Source organism: Scyliorhinus canicula, chromosome 22 (genome assembly GCF_902713615.1).
Source record: "Scyliorhinus canicula chromosome 22, sScyCan1.1, whole genome shotgun sequence".
In the NCBI taxonomy this organism is placed as follows: domain Eukaryota; kingdom Metazoa; phylum Chordata; class Chondrichthyes; order Carcharhiniformes; family Scyliorhinidae; genus Scyliorhinus; species Scyliorhinus canicula.
This window is the reverse complement of record NC_052167.1, coordinates 6,218,167-6,237,999: the sequence shown is the minus strand read 5'-3', so window position 1 is coordinate 6,237,999 and position 19,833 is coordinate 6,218,167. Positions and strand designations below refer to the sequence as shown.

Genomic DNA, 19,833 nt, shown 5'->3' with positions numbered 1-19,833 from the left:
TAATGATAACAATGAAACCACTGTCGTAAAAACTCATTTTACTAATGTCCTTCAGGGAAGGAAATTAGACGTCCTTACCTGATCTGGTCTACATGTGACTCCAGATCCACAGCAATGTGGTTGAGTCTTAAATGTCCTCAGTAATGGGCAACAAATGCTGACCCAGCCAGTGCCACCCACACCCCATGAAACACATTTAGAAGGTCGGCATAAATTGAGATAACTTGGTAATTACAATTTATATACTTTCAGCACTTTACTGCTGTGAAATCTCTCTTGATCTCTAAAACAGCTGGGCAATTAATCTAAACTTTCCTTTGTCACTGTATTGATTAGGATCGTGGTAATTCCTATCGGAGGACTAGTGTCCTGGCACTGCAGAGGACCTAGCATGGCAAAGTTTAATCACCACCTGCATCCAGGAGTTTTTTTAACACTAAATTTGTGTGTTAGTGGTTCACAACAACTTAACATACACAATATCAAATCTGAGGAGTGAGCGTGCAATTTAAGTTTTTTTTACCTTGAATAACAGTTTGTTTAAAGAGTTCATCCTTCAGTTGAGGCAAGAAACAATCTATTCTCTCCCACGTAATCTCCCAAAGCTGGGAATAGCCAGTCCTTGACTCAGCACAGTGGAAAATACCAGCCGTATCCATAACCAGGAGCATGTTCTTCAATGATTCTGGAATTGCTTCCAACTGAACAGGAAAAAAATCAGCTCGATGAAAAAAAACACTGCAATAATTTGTTTCAAGGTAAACCAACTTTCAAAGAATGTTTCATCGGAAACTCTACAACGGCAACTGGGATTCACTTTCACTTGCTTAATGGGCACCTCCAACACACCCTGAGCTGGGATGTATAAACTGTGGCTTGTGGGCTAATTTCACCCCCCCTCCCCCCCACATCTAAGGCAAGTCAGTTTTATTAGTGCTTGTATTTCTTTCTCATTGGACGTTTACATTACGGATGGAGATGCGGCTGGGTGGGTTTGAAACTAAAGCAATGCTAATCTGTTCCCAGCTAATTCCTTAAGTTTCAATTTCAGTGGCCAACAGGTTTGAAAAACAAAATGTTCTCAGTACAGTTGCCGTTTGTAGATAAATGCTAAATCAGAACACCAGGTCTGTTAACATCAACACTTGATATTAAGGCCAGCTGGTATACTCACAAAAGGCTAATAGAGTCAAACTTACACACTCGCTGCACATAAAATGCCTTGGAGACATTTACTGACTGAAAATTAACACTAAATGAGGCAGCAGTAGAGGCGGGTACACTTTTGTCTTTTCAAAAGCATTTAGACAGTTATATGGGTAAAATGGGTATAGAGGGATATGAGCCGAATGCGGGCAATTGGGACTAGCTTAGTGGTATAAACTGGGCGGCATGGACAAGCTGGGCCGAAGGGCCTGTTTCCATGCTGTAAACCTCTATGACTCCATGTGCTTTCTTTTTAAAGTTAACTATACCTGAATAATTTGTTTCAAGATAACCAACTTTCAAAGAGCATCATTAACTTATCCTGCCTCTGAAAAACAATTCTTCACAACTACCTTCTATGAATAACTACTGTTTGAAGCTGCAAAGGTTACAGAATAAAATATGTGCTTGTGTGCCCCCAAGTGACTATAAAGTTTAAAGTGTGAGATGAGCATCAGTTTCTTTAATGTTTTTTTATGGTATCTCTGACACATCTCCCATCCAGTTAATTGCTTTTGGTATCCAACGGGTTATTGAAGCGTTCAATTAACAATGGAACAAACAATTAACTCACAAGTTGAGACTGGCGAGTCAACGCAATCCATTTTAATTTGTCCAAATGTTATCTCAAACGCCGAATGCCAAACTGCTGAACTGCAATTTATTAACTTTGGAATTCATTCAATAAACGTTTCTAATAATTTCTACAAAGCCCTTTTAAAAATTAAACCTACTCAGTCCTAATTATAAGACTTCAATGAAGGTCCAGTCTACTGGCATCAAAGCAAGGTTTGATGAATGCATCATTTACAATTATCAGTGGTTTGCAGCACAAGAATTAAAAGGAATTATAATATAATTTCATAGAGACATGTGTAATAAGCTCCATCCTTCACCAAAGGCAGATAATTCAACGAAAAAACTGAGGCCAAAATCAACACAGATAACTTGCATTTAAAACGCAACTTGTATTTATAAAACACCTTTATTGTACCAAAACATCCCAAACCCCTTCACAGGAGCGCTATCAGACTGAATCACGTTAAGGAGATGTTAAAACAGATAACCAAAAGCTTGGTTATTACAGGTTGACTTTAAGAAATGAGAGTGGGGCAGAGAAATTTAGGGAGCAGATTCCAGAGCTTACTACGGCTGAAGGCATCGTTACTTTCAATTAAATTCAAGACTATGCGAGAGGTTATTGGGCTGAAGGATAGTACAGAGATTGGGAGAGGCGAGGCCACGTTAAAACCATCGAGATAAACCATAGCATAAATAATAAAATATTAAATTGTCTAAGATGGAAATAATTAGACCATCTTTACATGGGAAATATCCTCATTTTAGAATACAGCAAGCATTTTGCAAATAGGCTTTATGGAAAAGTTGATATAAGATTTTCCTACCAGCAAGTCACTGGATCCTGCATGCATGTATTTATCCATGAAGTCCAGGATAGTTAACCAAAGGGCAGCAAATGTTGGCAGAGATAACAGTGGAGACAAGTGTTGGAGGAAAACCTTCAGGTGGCAGAAGAAAATAAACCTTTACTATAGAGAGTCAGTTAGGAACAGGCGGAGGCCATTCAGCCCATCGAGCCTGCTCCACCATTCAATTCGATCATGGGTGATCGGATTCTTCAATGCCTTTTACACACATTATCCCAATAACCCTTTACATTACTGTTAATCAGATATCTATCATTCTCTGCTTTAAACACACTCAATGATTGAGCTTCCTCTGGGTAGAGAATTCCAAAGTTTTACAACCCATTGTGTGAAGAAATTTCTCCTCATTTCGGTCATAAGAGGCTTCCCCCTTATTTTGAAATTGGGCCCCCAGGTTCTAGACTCCCCAACCAAGGGAGACATATCAGCTGCATTTATCCTATCTATTCCTTTAAGTATTTTGTAGGTTTCAATGAGATCACCTCTCACTCTTCAAAACCAGACAATACAGGCCCACCTGGTCCAATCATGCTCAGTTTTGGAGGAAAATAAAATCACTCAATGACTGTAGTTTTTAAAAAACTTTGTTATTTGAGTTCCAGTCACTTTATATTGCCTATGAATGGAAATTAAAATTAATTGAAAGTAGAGGTTGAAACCCCATCTACCATTCATCTCATTCATTATAAAGAGCAAACTAAGGATGCTTCCTGTTGATCCCCTTGTTTCCCCTTTCTTTATTTTTGTCATTATCATTTTTGATCCATTGATGTTTAATGGACGTATATCTTTAAGTGAAGAAGCAGAGGGAATGAGGAATTCAAGATGTTGCAACATAGTTTATGGGGCTAGTTTTTTATCGTGCTCGCTTTCGAACAGAAGTCTGAGTTAGTGGCACCCGAGAGATTGGTGGGCCTCTGTTCAATTGGTTGGCTGGCTGCCAATGAATTAGCCAAAAGGCTGGCATTCTGCTCAGTAACAGGTGGTGATTGGGTCCTACCCGAGTGGGATGATTTTCAGAGACCCAAGGAAAGCAGAGCTGGGTCCTGGACACTCGAGGAAGAAGGAGCTGTGAGTACCTGCTCTCTCTTTCTCTCTCTACAGAAATGCTGTTAGCTGCTGTTATTTTTGAACCCACCTGTGTGAATGAATCTCCAGTGAAACCATTACAGACTGAAAACAGACCTCAACCTGAAAGCCCAGTTTGAAGGAATGTGTGTTAAACACAACCATCTGAAACAAAGACTCTTTGTCCTTTTACTTTTTACTTTTCACCCCTCTCTTCCCCTTTGTGCTTGTTTCATTATATAGTTCTTGTTATAAATAAAAAGTAATTGTGTTTAAATTTACAAACCTGGTGACTGTAATTGATCGCAGCCAAGGGCTAAATGATTTTTTAATTTCAATTGTGTTGCGACCCTGGGCCAAGGAGGGCTAGAATTGACCACGCACTAGCTCAGGGTTTTATAACAAAACAATTAGCAACAAAACTAACAGGGTGACAAACTTACTTTGCAAAGCAGGGTTGAAGCTCTCATTCTGGTCTCTTCCATTCCTCCAACATCAGCTGGACTGATGTTCTCCAACAGTTTGGTTAATAGCGGGAACAGCACCTATGCAAACAAGCCATGGAACATCATAAAGCAAATTTGTACAAGCTGTGTTTCAAATCTTATCATTTTCAACTGGGTGCAGGTGGGGCTCAGTAAATACCTTGTTAAAGCAGGATTCCCATTCTAAAGCATCCAGTGTTTGCAGATCATGCACTAATAGAGCCCTCTGTAGGTACGTGAGTGCTTGCATTCTGACTTGACGCCTGGCATCACAACAAAGCCAAGCAATGCCTGAAGAAACAGGTACAGAGAAGCATAAGGGGCATGCTTATAACAACTATCCACAGCTTTTCATCAGGACTCTTCAGCAACTTGCTGCTGTTTTACATACAAGTTCATCTCAATTCTACTTTTCATGCCCTAATAAACTACACACATCTCCAAGGAAATTGCAGGGCCACCGTCCATCATGATCTAATATAAAGCATGATGTGGAGATGCCAGCGTTGGACTGGGGTGAGCGCAGTACGACATCTGACAACACCAGGTTAAAGTCCAACCAGTTTGTTTCAAATCACTAGCCTCCGGAGCACTGCTCCTTGCTTCATCTGAGGAAGGAGCAGTGCTCCGAAAGCTAGCGATTTGAAAAAACCTGGTTGGACTTTAACCTGGTATTCCAAAACTTCTTAATGTAATATAAAGCACTTCAAGGCCAACCCACATTGCTCCCCTTGACTTAAATCTGGATCATCAATGGGTTAACTGTAACTGTAAATCTCTCGGATCAAAAATCACTCAAAAGGGTGAAATTTACAAAAACTCAAAAATTGAGCTCACAAAAAAGCAAAATGTTTGTCATCATGGTCAAGGATTATTCAAGAAAAAGTGCAGCCAATAACAGCCCAAGCCCCAAGAAAGGAGGCCATGTTTCTACCCCATAGCCATTGTGCAGAAATATGATTCCGGCATGAACTCAGCTCATTCTTCCACTTGTGAGAATTGAGCCACACTGACGGGCAATACAAGAACCATCCTGCCATATCTGCCCAACACCATCTCGAGGACAATTGGAGATAGAGGTTACATTCCAATTTTTACAATAAAACCTCAATTAATTTGTGATTGACTTGGAATTTACTGCTGCAATTCCACCTTATGGTTAGGGTCAGCATACGGTCATTTAGGTTTTATAATAACATGACGAGTGTAATTCAGTGTCAAGTAGCCCAAATCCAACTGAATTAATGTTGGGAGACCAACAGCAGCAAGCAGACCTACGTCATTTTGATCTTGCAGTATTAGGTGCCTAATGAAACTTACACATTTTTAAACATGTACTGAATATACTTGGAAACATGATGGGTATTTTAGTTCTGTCAGTGCTGAGTGCATGTGCGGAACTGTACCTGGACAATTCAAAAGGCCAATTAATTTAGTCCACATTCCTAAAACAAAGTATAGGGCGATGACTGGTGTAGGTTCGCCCCCACATCTCTGGTTCCCATTCAGCCAAAAGCCTAATTTCTCACAGCAGTGACAGGAATGAAAAAAAAATCACATTTCCCTCGCCCAGGAGAGCTGTGGTGGCTAGTGAAACATCGTATACACATGCGTCATCAGCTGTTTGCAGGTTCCTTTTGGCTTTACATGTCTTACACACAGTATATCTGACAGTTTGAGAAGTTTGTATTTGTACGCCCTGATTCAACGAAAGGAATACAAAATAGTCAGTTTCTTCTCCACTCTTGGAAAGCAAAATTTACTCTTGTGAACAAAACACATGATCAATCTCCGCTGGTGCTCTGACTTGCCTTGCAACAGTGGACACCAGCAATTAGCCCACAAGGTTCTGGCATCAGCTTCAATTTTCTTTCCTGCTGACTCTAGGTGGCGTTGCTCTTCAGCCCATGAGCTATAAATACTGGCAGCTCTAGTGTGGAGTGTGTGCATCAAATCCAGAAGCTGAGAAAAGAAATGCAAGTAGATCAATATGATCAACAGAACTACCTGCAAGCAAACTCTACTCGACAGAAATCCAACTTTTAAACCTATAGGAAGAGGAGGTGGTCATTCAGACCTTTGAGTCTGTTGCCATTGAATTAACTCAGGGCTACTCTGTATTCAAACTCCTTTTATTTACCTTGTTTCCATAACTTAATACCCTTGTTTAACACAAATCTCGGAAACTTCAACTGATCCTTTGTTTCGGTGTTTTTTTTTAAAGAACAGGGTTTGTGTAAAGTAGTGATTGCTGGCATCACACTGAATGGCTTAGCTCTAACTTTAACGTCATGTCCCCTTGTCCTGGACTCTTTCCTCCTCTTCCACCCCCCAAACCTAGGAGAAATAACTTTCTACCCGTAATAATCTTTTAGTTATCTCAAACACCTCAATCAGATCACCCCTTAATCTTTTATGCATGAGGAACACAAGCCTGGTGTGTGCCATCTGTCCTTTTAATTTGACCCTTTAACCTCATGCTGGTAACTCTGCATTGCATTGCACTTCCTCCAAGCTCAATACATCTTTCCTCATCTGCAATGCCTGTAACTGAAAACAGTATCAACATATTTACACATGGAGCATTTCGCATTCAATAGAACCTCAGGCCTTCTGTAAATAATCAGACTGTAGAATCTAAAAGTGTGCTACAAATGTGGATTACCAGTGCGGATGGTAACGGCACAGATATCACCTGGTGAACTATTTTTAAATACAGGAGGATGCAATACCAGAAATCATATAACAAATTACAAACAACAATGTGGATCTTGAAGGTTTAAGGAAAGAAACAGGATAAAAATTAGAAAGCCTAGGAGCCTTAGAAATGTGCTTGCTGGGTTTGGCAGGAGGTTTCGGAGTAGAATGCTCCAGAAACCCCAAAACACGGCAACGTCATTAAATGACCCTTTACAGCCATCAAAAAGCTAGACACTGCAATTACTAAAATACTGACTAAATGTGAAAATCTAGATTCAGAGATGACATTCATTCATATCATTCAAACAAATTTGTGTGTGTAATAATTACCAAAGAATTAGTTAGTGTGACAGATTGCTATCAAAAATCATCCAAACTGCATGCTTCAGACAGTGATTTACAGGAGGCACAATCATTTCACTGCAAATGCAAACCCACTATAGCTTCACAATAACTTTAAGGTGATTTATATGTGAGGAGAAATCTGGATTACTTACATGGTGAAAAAGATTTCCTTGTGTCGGAGAACTTAGATATACAGTTTTCCCCAAAGCTCCTTTACAGTGACAATAATCAAAAAAGCATCAAAAGCTTCTATATTTCTTGACTTCAATAAAATATGAACTTATTTACCCAGCCACCTGGAACACATGCAGTTTTTAAATCTGAAATCGCAGCCAACATAAAAGGATCATAAGCTATCCAAAGAGTCAAAAGATTGGGGTGCACTACTAAATTGTATCGTGTGAGTCATTATCCACACGGTAAGTCAGACAACCAGGAGACGTAACCTGCATAATCTGATCCAGGATAGGAAGAGAATTGAGGGCACTGAAAAGAAAAGGGAAGACAGATTGACTTGGTCACATTTGTTCAATGTAACACTGGGCAAAATGGTACGGGTTTCAGAAAAAGAGATGAAGAAAGCTCAGGGAAAGAGGATGCAATAAAAATCAGATAATAAGCTCAGTTAAGCGACAGGACAGCTTTACTGAGAGGAGGTACCATGAACCAAGTACAGGAATGGGAAAGACCTGCTATACTTACATCCTGACTAACCTGTAATGACACAGTGTGGTAACTTGCTGGTACACTGTCATCCTCATCATCATCACTATGTGATCTTGATGGACGGTGGCTAAAAGTCTTTGAGCGCTTCATGGAATTCTCCTTTTGCTTCTTCTTCAGGCGGCTGGATTTGTCAAATTTATATGTTTTAGATTTCCTTTCGTGTGTTTTGTAACCTGCAATAAGAAGCTGCAACTTTTAGAAACAACGTTATTTAGAAATTTTAAAAAAGCAACGCACATTGTTTGGTCTTGAGTCTCCAGTTGGAGAATGATCACACAAGCTTTTACAGACTGTTCATTCTGTTGTTACAACTGTGACACTGCGGTCTTAATATATTTAAGAAAGTTCAAGGTAGGTTTAAAGTTACAACAGACCTCTGAGCATCACGCTTTTAGTTACATTCCACACAGTGTTAAATCTGACCGTGCGTTGTTGCTCCCCCAGAATAATTCAGGACCTGGCTCTAAAACAGACCATCACTTATGCATCACTACTTAGCTTCACAGCAAGACTAAAGTATCGGCAGGAATGAACTTTTAAAAACACTTATTTCTACCAAACAAAAAATTATTTACTGCAAACATCGAAATGATAAATGCAAGCTAATGATGACAGAGGTAAAAACAAATCTGAAAAATATTCACCCACAGAGGAATTGGGTGGCCATTTTAACCCACAACTTTTTTGACAATACAACAACATGCTTTACACAGTAACTGCTGGGCACATTGTACAAGAGCAGTGCTGTACAAGCTGGGTATACTTTGAAATGAACTCAAACCAATAGAATATCAATGAATAGAATGGTTACATGGTAATTTGTTTCTTGAAATTGGCTTTCCTTAGCCGAGCACTGTCCAATTGAAGTCATTGACAAACTACTAATGTTGTTACAGTGACATTGTTTTTGCCACATGCACACGCTTTAATAGAAGCATTTATACAAACGATACAGGTAAATGTAGTTCAAGCGTGCATATTTACTGAACGATCATTCACCACCACCCTCCAAAGAAGTAACACACTCCATGATCTACTCTTCCACTTTCTGCTTTTGGTTCGTCCATTTCAAAAATAAATCCACAGATAGGTTAAATTTCACACACCTAAACCATGCAAATACAAGTAATGTGATCACAGGATCAACAACCGTCCCATCAATTTTCATTTAAATAATTAAAAAATGCAATTAACCGCATTCCGGTTCCCAAATAACCACAGTTGAGAGATAAAGGAGATCCAAACTATCACATGTATGGTTGCAACATATGATCACTGATACTTCCAAAACCTCAAACTAGTGTTTGCTACAATTTGTTGAGGGCGACATGGTGGCGCAATCCTCACGGCGCCGAGGACCCGGGTTCGATCCCGGCCCCGGGTCACTGTCTGTGTGGAGTTTGCACATTCTCCCCATGTCTGCATGGGTCTCACCCCTACAGCCCAAAAATATGTGGTTAGGTGAATTGGCCATGTTAAACTGCCCCTTAATTGGAAAAAATAGAATTGGGTACTTTAAATTTATTTTTAAAAATCTACGATTCGTTGATTGATAAGAAACTGTTTTAAGTGTTAAAACGGGAAAAACTACAAACTTACCACCATTGAGATTTGCTTCCACAAAAATTCGAATCGTTTTTACACAGAGTTCAAAGTTTTCAGGTGTCACGTGGGCAGCATCCCTCACAATGAACGACAATGACTCCACACACTTGATGAGCGACTTGGTGTCATGTGAGCCCATATCCTGCCCAAGGGTTAGGCTGTACTGATTAACCAGAGGAGAGGGGCCCTGCTTTGTACCTTGGCCAGGTTTGCTGGTATCTAAATCATCCTTCCCAACCTGTAAACAACATCACCATCCTGAGCAATATGGTCGATTTTTTTTAAAGTCAAACACTGGGCTAGAAAAAATACACAATTCTTGTTACATCGTCATAATGATGCAAAACACTGCCACAGCAATTGACCATTGTCCACCATAACTTATATTTTATTTAGCTCTTTTAAGAAAGTAAAATATCTCAGAATGTTTCACTGGAGCATTACATGACAAGTTTTGACAGCAAGCTATATAAGGAGATATTAGGTTAGGTGATCTAAGGTTTGGTCAAAGAGGTAGGTTTGAAGTTGGAGAAACAGCCACGGAAGCAGAGTTTAGGGCCTATACAGTTGGAATCACAGCCATCCAATGGGAAGCTGCTAATAAGGAATGTTCAGGAGGTCCGAACTGGTAGAGTGCAGAGTTCTCAGAGGGTTATTGAAGATGAAAATGCAATGACATTTGATGTTTAGTTACATTATATTTGTGGAGACAGACTAGAGGCCTGTCCCGGGAATCACCAGCTATGGAAACAGACAACAATCTACCTCTGTGCTCCATTCGGTGCAGGAAGAGAATTGGAATTGAGAAGTATTTTGTAATATAATTCTGCTGCAAGATTTTGAGTGAAATATTGTGGAGGTTGCATTGTTCAGCAAGTTAGAATCTACATTTAACCTGGGTTAAATTTCAGATAAATAGCTTGATGTGACATCAACACTTCAGAGGCAATTAATTTATACACAAGCTTATCTAGAATATATGCCTGTAATTTGTTCTGACAATGACTCAAGTAACTGCTCTTTCAATGTTACTGTGAATAAACAAGGTGGCATTAATCATTTGATGACAATGTTTCAATATTTAGCAACTAGAAGACTTAATATGAAGTTTGCTGTTATCGCAAAGTGGGAGACCAAACAATTGCAATCCAGTTCAGGATATCTTTCTCTGAACACCAAATGACTTGTGTCACTCTGTCAGAGACCACAGTCTGACCGTGTCCCAGATTCCATGCTGTGTGGGAAACAGTGGACAACAGTATAAATTAAAACAAAGGCAGCTGAAATCATATCCCATTGATTAGTTGGCTCAAAAAATGCCATAAAGAGACTTCAAATTGTTAAATGTAGCAAAGTATTATTGTGGTTGGAAGCCAACACAAAATGAATGGTCTCTGTTTGATTTGTGGGTGGGACAGACAGCAGGGAAAAGCACATTGTGACCAGGGCCTTTTCTGATCAACTCAAAAGGGCTTATCTCATGGACATTGATTGTGGGACCATCTAATAACTGATGACATAATCAACAGGTCCTCCTGGACCGTCTCAAATTTTAGTGGCAGAAGGATAGAATGCTCTTAAATTGAAAAAAAAATGCTCATGAAGAGATTCCCAAGGATGTTCACACAGAATAGGCCTTTTTGCACAACGGTTGAAATCCCTGGAATCTGGCTTCAAATGCAGCATCGACTGATGGAACAAAAGCACTTGGTGCTTTGGCAGTTAGGACTTAAAGTGAAATATAATTGAAAAGTCCCAAAAAGATCCTTGTGGGATAGACTCAGTGGAAAATATGCACCTAAATCTCACTCATTAAGTGTGGAAGAAGAAAAATGTCCCAATGTTGTAGATAGGCAATGTTGCAGATGAATTCATAGGCACTTCCTACAGAAGTGTTCCATGGTAACTATAGGAGACAGATTTAGGTAACTGGCAAACTATTTTGATGCGATATGAGGCGCCTTCTTTCAAAAACAGTGTTATTATTTGTAACTCATTCTGAAAGGGTGGTAGACGCAGATTCAATAGTAAATTTCACAAGGAAATTGTTCAAAGATAAAATTTACGGGGTTAGGAAAACAGAGCAGGGAGTGAGATGAATTGAATAGTTCTTTCAAAAACCTGTCCATCTGTGTTATATGATTCATGGAGGTTACTACTAGACTAATGGATTTAATATTCACATGTGACAAGGTTTACAATAAAGCACTCGACGTTAACTTTGCATGTTTGTTAACACGACTGGATAAGCAACTGCTCATTGGAAGCAGAAAATAGAAGACCATTCAGCCCTTCGAGCCTGCTACGATTTTCATTCCGATCTACATAACACCAATGAAAATGGTGAGGTAATTAGCTTTTCAGTCTTTGTGCAGTTAGACATTTTAATAGTTTATTGCAGAACATGGAAACACACAAAGTCAAAATGAGTATAGTTCACTATAGTGTATAGTGCGACTCACCACCAGCCAGCCACTACTGGTAATGTCGACGTCAGTGATGGAACGGTGTAACTTAGTCTGCTTGCCGTGCTCAGTGTACACTTCAGAGTCTGACGTATAGCCACGGTCTAAACTAACTTCACTGGGATGGTAAGATGCAATTTCACTATCAGACTGTGCGCCTTTAAAAAAAGAAATAATAGCATCAATCAGCAGAATCAGGCAAGTCTTGTACATTTACAAAATTATTGATGTATTTTATTTATGATGGGAGGGACCTGCATGAAAGAAATTACTTCTGAACTTCGCCAACACGAAGAACGTCCAGCCACTGATTTCTAGAATCCTTCTGTTCAGATATAGTGTGAATTTAAAGGTACAGTACTGTACCAAGACCTCAAAATGCATACACCTTTCACCAGTCTCAGCTGATACTTCAGGGCTCATGCAAGTCGGATTTTGTCATTGTTAGTCTTTTCTTCACTTTCTTTGCCCAACAAGTAACACCGGTGTGCCAGCTGAAGAATTGCCTTCCAAAACCTCTCCATGAAATGAAATGAAATGAAAATCGCTTATTGTCACGAGTAGGCTTCAATGAAGTTACTGTGAAAAGCCCCTAGTCGCCACATTCCGGCGCCTGTCCGGGGAGGCTGGTACGGGAATCGAACCGTGCTGCTGGCCTGCTTGGTCTGCTTTAAAAGCCAGCGATTTAGCCCAGTGAGCTAAACCAGCCCCATGTAACTCTTCCTTCAAGAACCTCTCTAAAACTGAAACTTTGACACGTGTCTTAATGTCTCCTTCTTTAGCTCAATGTTAATTTTTGTCTGGTAACATTCATGAAGATTTTTTTTTAAACTTTAAAGGTCCTACATAAATGCAATTTGTTGTTGATGTTGTCAACTTCAGTGAATTGAGGATGATCTTGTGAGGGACATTAATAAGTGTTTTTCAGTTTCCTTCTCCGCATCACTCAAATGGAAACAACATTTCCCTTTTTAATGTACTGTAGTTAATTATTTTTCTTTGAATTACTAATTTAATCTATTTACCAATCCATGTTGGTACTCAAAAGCTCAGATCAAGTTCAGCATTTGGAACAATTAGAGAGATTCACTATAGCTTGCATTAATGCAGTCCTTTCTAGATCAACAAGATCTAAGAAAATATATTAAACTGGATGATTCTTAAGCCTCTATTTACAGTTCAAAGTAACTGAAGCACCATGTGTTCAACATTCTCCTTACGCCCTTGTTTTCAGTATATTGCCTTCCCCCAACCTTTGCCAGTGTCTATGTTGTTTTTGAACAACTAACTGAAATGTAGAAAAACACCAGCTGCTCATCAGCGGACGAAGCTTTGGCTTTTCATAACAGCAGTCAAGACTACTTAGTAAAGAGAGTAATTCTGGAAATCTAACCTGCATCATGGCTATCGACTCCAGATGCTATCTGCAGAGCAGGTGGAGGTTTGACTCCTGCACCAATACATTCTAAGAGAGTAAACAAGGTACACCAGTCATCACTGGAGTGAATATTGGCAGCATTGGTCTTCAACAGTTCATGCAGGCCGTAGGCAATCTGTCGGCTCACTCTTGACAAGACAATTGGTTTCATCATGAGGAGAACTCTCAGGGAGAGAAGCACCTAAAAAGTAAATGAGAATATTCTCAACAAAAATTGTTTTGTTCTGGTGTTTGAGGCTTTACTAAAATTTCCATTACGCAGCACATCACGAGGACACAGGAAGTCTCAGAGGTGACCCAGGAAGAGTTGATATCAGAGTCTTCACTGGATTCTGTTGGGCAATGAAGTTAGGTTAGCACAGCAGCACAGTGGTTAGCCCAATTGCTTCACAGCTCCAGGGTCCCAGGTTCGGTTCCCTGCTTTGGTCACTGTCTGTGCGGAGTCTGCACGTTCTCCCGTGTCTGCGTGGGTTTTCTCCGGGTGCTCCGGTTTCCTCCCAGTCTAAAGATGTGCAGGTTAGGTGGATTGGCCATGATAAATTGTCCCTCAGTGTCCCAAAAAAAAGAAGTTAGATGGGGCTACGCGGATATGAAGGAGATGTGGGCTTGGGTAGGGTGCTCTTTCCAAGGGCCGGTGCTGACTCAATGGGCTGAATGGCCTCCTTCTCCACTGTAAAATTTATGAAGACAGAGGATTTTTTTTCGATGAAAGCAATGAATTTACCAAAACAATTTACATAATCTCTGCTTCACAGAAATGTCAGTAAAATCAAAATGGGTACTAAATTGCAATTTGGATGAGGCTCTTTTCAAGCCTGGAATCGAGAGATTTTGTTTGGGGACAGTAAAATGTGCTTTACTTCACATCTTACTTTTATACCTGGAGCTGTAAACGCACAGAACCTGGCAGCACAAACACCTCGAGCAGCAGTAAATAGTTCACAAAAATGAACCGGTCAGTAAAAAAACAAAAATTCTCTCATTGGCATTCCTGAATTTTTCAAAACATCAATCAGGTTGTCATTACTGACAAGCAGTTGAACAAAGTATTTTAACATCCGTCTAAAAACAATTCCTTCGGCAGAAGATTAAAAATGCATTAGGTTGCAGAGATTTGAGATCAATGAAAAGCTTGGTTCTAATACTCGCTGTATTGGTGCTACTTCAATGATTCAACTCCCATTTGGAAGGATCAAATTTACAAAGAGATAATACAAAAAATAATCAACTTATTGACTAGGCTGCCATTTGGCTGCCTTACTTTGGGAAGGATGTCAAGATCACTGGAAGAGCGTGTAAGAGATTAAGATCATACCAGATGGAAGAGGTTTAAGTTAAGAGAAGACTGGATAAACTGGGCTCTCTTTAGTAGAATAAAGAAGCAAATGGGGAAACATGATAGAGTACTCCAAATTAGGATAGTTTTTCTGAAACTATTTCCAGTATCAATGAATTGATTTCTAAAGGACAGAACTTGAAGATCTTCACTATGATAATAAAAGTGGTTAGAAGAATAGGTTCTGCGAAAAAGGTTACAATATCTCAGCAGGCACTGCAGCGGAAGAAGCATCCATAATACATTAGATGAAATGTCCACAAAAAGAAAAACGTAAAAATATTACGGAAAATAAGGTCTGTTCAAAGAGAGGTTCAATGGGCCAAATTGCCTCTTCCACTATTTAAAAAATTTCTGACTCTACTGGTCCAATTTCAACTCTGCAACGACAATGAGTGAATATCTCACCAAGGTTAATTCATACCTAAAGGCAAAAATTATAGTTGTGCTTCTCCTGCGTACCTGTGGGCTGATTTCCTCTCTGCGTAGTAACCGTATCGCCAGGCGGAGCAGACCGACAACCCCTCTTTCAACAAGGAAGCACTGCTCTGTGGCGTGAACAGTCAAATGATAGAGATGATCTCGCACGGTCTGCCATACGCAGGAAACACGATCTCTTTAAAAACGAAGGTGAGAAAAAAAATTGGTTTCAAGAAAACGCAGAACCCCTTCATTGCTCAGGTTTCTGACATAATTAATGAAAGTGGGAGAGCAGTGAATCTTCCCTGTTTTGGAATATTCAGCAGCTCTCCAAACACTTTCCCTCTGAGTTGGTCTTAAGTGAACCTAAGACCCAGATTTCCGCAACTTGTCAACACACTCGGATTCGTAGGTTTGATACCAAGCATCAATCTATCTGTGTCGATATTCTTAAAAAGCAAGGGGAAATGAATAAACTATGATATGACAACAAGGAATTACACGTGGTTCCAAAGAATGGAAGCCACTGATTTTCGCTATCATGAAACCCACCAGTTAGGAAAAAGGACTTGAAAGTAATATTATTTTTCAGAGACATCTCAAACTTGGAGTTCCAAGAGGTCCAACTCAATAGCAAAGAATCTTTATCTGAAGGAAGATACAGGAAGCATAATGGCATTATGAAAACCATGTGCAAATAGGAAATCCATTACACCACTAGATATTTGCAAAATCAAGATCTCATTTTCAATCAATCAGAGACTCAGTGGGAGAAAACCCACAATTTTGTCAGGGTTGATCACAGCCCTGCATTGCAAAACGAGGAGGGACAAAGGACAAAATGAACTCAGGGTTGCTCAACGCCGTCTCAAATTCAAACAAGTTTTAAAAAATTGACCAGGAAGATTTGGTAAGCAATTAATTTGAACAACACACTCTTGATAAAAGGAGTTCAATAAAGATTCTGGTGATTTGGTTCATCATCTCTGAATTAAATAATTACCCAAAGTAAATTGCAAAACATTATTTTTGGAATTGAAAACATCTTTCATGTTTCTAATTTTTCTACACTTCAGTTCGGGGTGAATATTAAGTTAAAAGATCTTGTAAAAAATCAGTTCAACTGAAGAGATGGGCTCTCAAGTGGGAAGGTGCATGCTAATATTCCATTGCTGGTTGATCTTCATGCCCAAGACTTTCCAAGGAGGCCAGTTTCATCCATGAAATCTAGGTGATAATGGGCAATTCATTTGGAAGGTTTGGTGGGATTTTGTCCCCCCACCCCCCCACCCAAGTATGTTTTCTGTCACATCAGTCCGTTGAATTTTTTGACACCTTTTAAAAGCTTCCCATTTGAAAATAAATTCCAGGCCAACCATTTATGGCCCCAAGGAGAAGCAGGCCTTTTCTATCTTGTGCTACAATTGACAATAAAACTGAGGTGCATTCAGCTTCTGAGGTTAACCACAGCTCTTGAACCGTGAAGTGACCAAGCTGTTTCCTCTGTACCTGTTTTCCAGCACTATCCGCAGCAGCATTTCCAAGCAAAACGCCGCATCTTCTTCATCGTAGGTTTCCTCGTCCGGGGTCACGGAAATGAGAGCCTGGTGAAATTCCAAGTTAGAAAACCAAATTTTAATATGGGGTGGAGGGTAAAGCGAGAACTCGCTAAACCCAAACAAGCATTCCCACAGAAAAGAAAACTTAGGTACATTTTACTATGAATGTGGGATGACCAATCCTGTAGTTTTATACAAAGAAGGAATTGATGTTCAATGTGGGCAGCACGGTGGCGCAGTGGGTTAGCACTGTTGTCTCACGGCACCGAGGTGCCAGGTTCGATCCCGACCCTGGGTCACTGTCCGTGTGGAGTTTGCACATTCACCCCGTGTTTGTGTGGGTTTCGTTCTCACAACTCAAAGATGTCCAGGGTAGGTGGATTGGCCACGCTAAATTGCCCTTTAATTGGAAACCATGAATTGGGTAAATTCTAAATTTTAAAAAAAATGATCTTCAATGTGATAAGATTGGTGTGTCCATGTATCAGGAAGCAATTATACTGCAACATCCTAAAACGGTGAAACAATGAATTACAACTCCTTCCTTAATTTAGCTAATTTTGTAACTTGCCCTCCAACAAAAACTCAACAATCTATAATATGTAACTACTATGGCCTGTATTTGCTTCATTCACTCAATTCCATTGACAGAACACGACAGGTTAGCAGCTAAACAGAACAACCCTGCTCAAGACCCAAGGCTATCATGGAAAATAGGAGTGGGAGTAGGCCATTCAGCCCATCCAGCCTGTTCTGCCATTCAATGTGATCATGGCTGATTGATGCTCTAACATAACACCATGCTTCCTCTTTCTCCCCAATTCCCCACGATATCTTTAGAATCCAGAAATCTATCTATTTCCATCTTAAATATATTCAGTGACTCGGCCTCCACAACCTTATATGGTAAAGAATTCCAGAGGTTCACCACCTCAGAATGAAGAAGTTTCTCCTTATCTCAGTCCTAAGTTGCCTACCCCGTGTCCATCATCCCTCCATCCAGTCTGTCGAGCCCCGTCAGAATTCTTTTTTGTTTCAATTACAGTGAATAAAACGCCTAGCCGACCCAATCTCTCCGCAGACAACAATCCATAGCGATAGCATTGGAGATTCCAGTCTGTAAAATGTTTGCTTCATAAATACCTTCATCAGCTCTTGAAGAGACTCAAGCTGGAGGAACTTGCTCTCAGTAATCAGCTTCTCAGGGTCACATTGCTGGAATGAAAAAGTCAAAGTAAGGGTGAGCTAAAAGGACGTGCAACAGCGTTATCAATCACCTGAATAGTACACCATGTGCCACTAAACATTAATTCATCTAATAAATATTCTTTGCTGTAACACCAAGTCAAACAATATGAAATAGCTTGCAAAATAATCACATTTGAGATCTGGAGCAAGAACAGGATATGAATAACCTTTCTTGCAAATGTCAGAGAAGAAATGATTTTACAGAATTAATGGGAATAGATAGAAAAAGTGAAACTAGTCAAAGTTCAGGGTAGAACAACAGTAAAGTAAAAGCTGCTGGCAAAAGCAATGTCATATTATTGGGAAGATGGTGGTGTAGTGGCAATGTTACCTGAACAGTAACACTGAATAGGAACCCAGGCTAATGCTCTGGGAACACGGGTCTGAACTGCACTGAGTTTAAATTCAGTTACTAAATCTGGAATTAAAAAGCTTGTCTCAGTAATAGTGACCATGAAACCCCAACAATGTCCTTTAGGGAGGGAAATCTTCCATCCTCACCTGGTCTGGCCCACACATGAATCCAGACCCACAGCAATGTGGTTGACTCTTGAACACACTCTCAAATGGCCAAGGAGGCCACTCGCATATCAACCATTACAAAGTCTACAAAAGGAGTGAACCCAGACTGATCATTCAACACGAACTGAGGCATCATAAATGATAACGGCAAACCCAGCCCTGTCGACCCGGCAACGTCCTCCTGCCTAACATCTGGGGTTTGTGTCAAAATTGAGGGATCTGTCTCACAGACTAGTCAAGCAACAGCCTGGCATAGTCATACTCATGGATAATACCTTACAATGCCCCATACACCACGGTCAGGACAGACTACAAGTGGCAGCACAGTCAGCAAGGTCCCCCCCCCCCTTAATCTCTGCGGTCCTACCACATCCAATCGTGAATGGTGATGGACAATTAAACTGGTGGAGGTGGCCAAATAAATCGGCATCATAAACTATGGGGGAGCCCAGCACATCAGTACAAAAGACAAGGCATTTTCAACAATCTTTAGCCAGAGGTACTGAATGGATGATCCATCTCGGCCTCCTCCCGAGTTCCCAGCTTCGACCATGCTGGCAGTGCAGTCCGCACACCCACCACTCTCTGTGTAAAGAATCGACAGTAAGAAGTCTTACAACACCAGGTTAAAGTCCAACAGGTTTGTTTCAAACACGAGCTTTCGGAGCACGGCTCCTTCTTCAGGTGAATGGAAAGGCTTGTTCCAGAAATGTTTATATAGACCCAGTCAGAGATGCCCCGGAATGCGAGCACCTGCAGGCAATCAAATCATCAAAGATGCAGAGAGAGAGGTAACTCCAGGTTAAAGAGGTGTGAATTGTCCCAAGCCAGTTCAGTCGGTAGGCCTCTGCAAGTCCAGGCTTGTTGGTGGGGGCCGAATGTAATGCGACATGAATCCCAGATCCCGGTTGAGTCCGCATTCATGCGTGCGGAACTTAGCTATAAGTTTTTGCTCAGCAATTTTGCGTTGTCGCGTCTCCTGAAGGCCTCCTTGTAGAATGCTGACCCGGAGATCAGAGGCTGAATGTCCTTGACTGCTGAAGTGTTCCCCAACTGGAAGGGAACAGTCCTGCCTGTTGATAGTCGCACGATGCCCGTTTATTCGTTGTCGCAGTGTCTGCATGGTCTCGCCAATGTACCACGCTTCGGGACATCCTTTCCTGCAGCGTATGAGGTAGACTACATTGGTCGAGTCGCACGAGTATGCGCCGCGTACCAGGTGGGTGGTGTTTCCACGTGTAATGGTGGTGTCCATGTCGATG

General features: G+C 40.5%; 1 protein-coding gene across 9 annotated transcripts in view; it reads right to left on the bottom strand.

Moving 5' to 3' along the window:
* The window catches only part of gbf1 (golgi brefeldin A resistant guanine nucleotide exchange factor 1), a 237,543-nt gene that overhangs the window by 7,851 nt on the left and 209,859 nt on the right, over positions 1–19,833 (bottom strand). For 7 of the 9 annotated variants that reach the window (XM_038782817.1, XM_038782818.1, XM_038782823.1 and 4 more), the window contains 12 exons: positions 17,945–18,016; positions 16,752–16,846; positions 15,285–15,438; positions 13,442–13,667; positions 12,046–12,206; positions 9,578–9,821; positions 7,955–8,151; positions 6,019–6,169; positions 4,368–4,498; positions 4,166–4,267; positions 2,613–2,726; positions 524–701 (listed from right to left, as the gene is read on the bottom strand). In XM_038782817.1, coding sequence (XP_038638745.1) covers positions 524–701; positions 2,613–2,726; positions 4,166–4,267; positions 4,368–4,498; positions 6,019–6,169; positions 7,955–8,151; positions 9,578–9,821; positions 12,046–12,206; positions 13,442–13,667; positions 15,285–15,438; positions 16,752–16,846; positions 17,945–18,016 — 1,825 coding nt within the window. The remainder of the gene's footprint in view (positions 1–523; positions 702–2,612; positions 2,727–4,165; positions 4,268–4,367; positions 4,499–6,018; positions 6,170–7,954; positions 8,152–9,577; positions 9,822–12,045; positions 12,207–13,441; positions 13,668–15,284; positions 15,439–16,751; positions 16,847–17,944; positions 18,017–19,833) is intronic. The other 2 variants (XM_038782820.1, XM_038782826.1) reach the window with 1 other exon arrangement.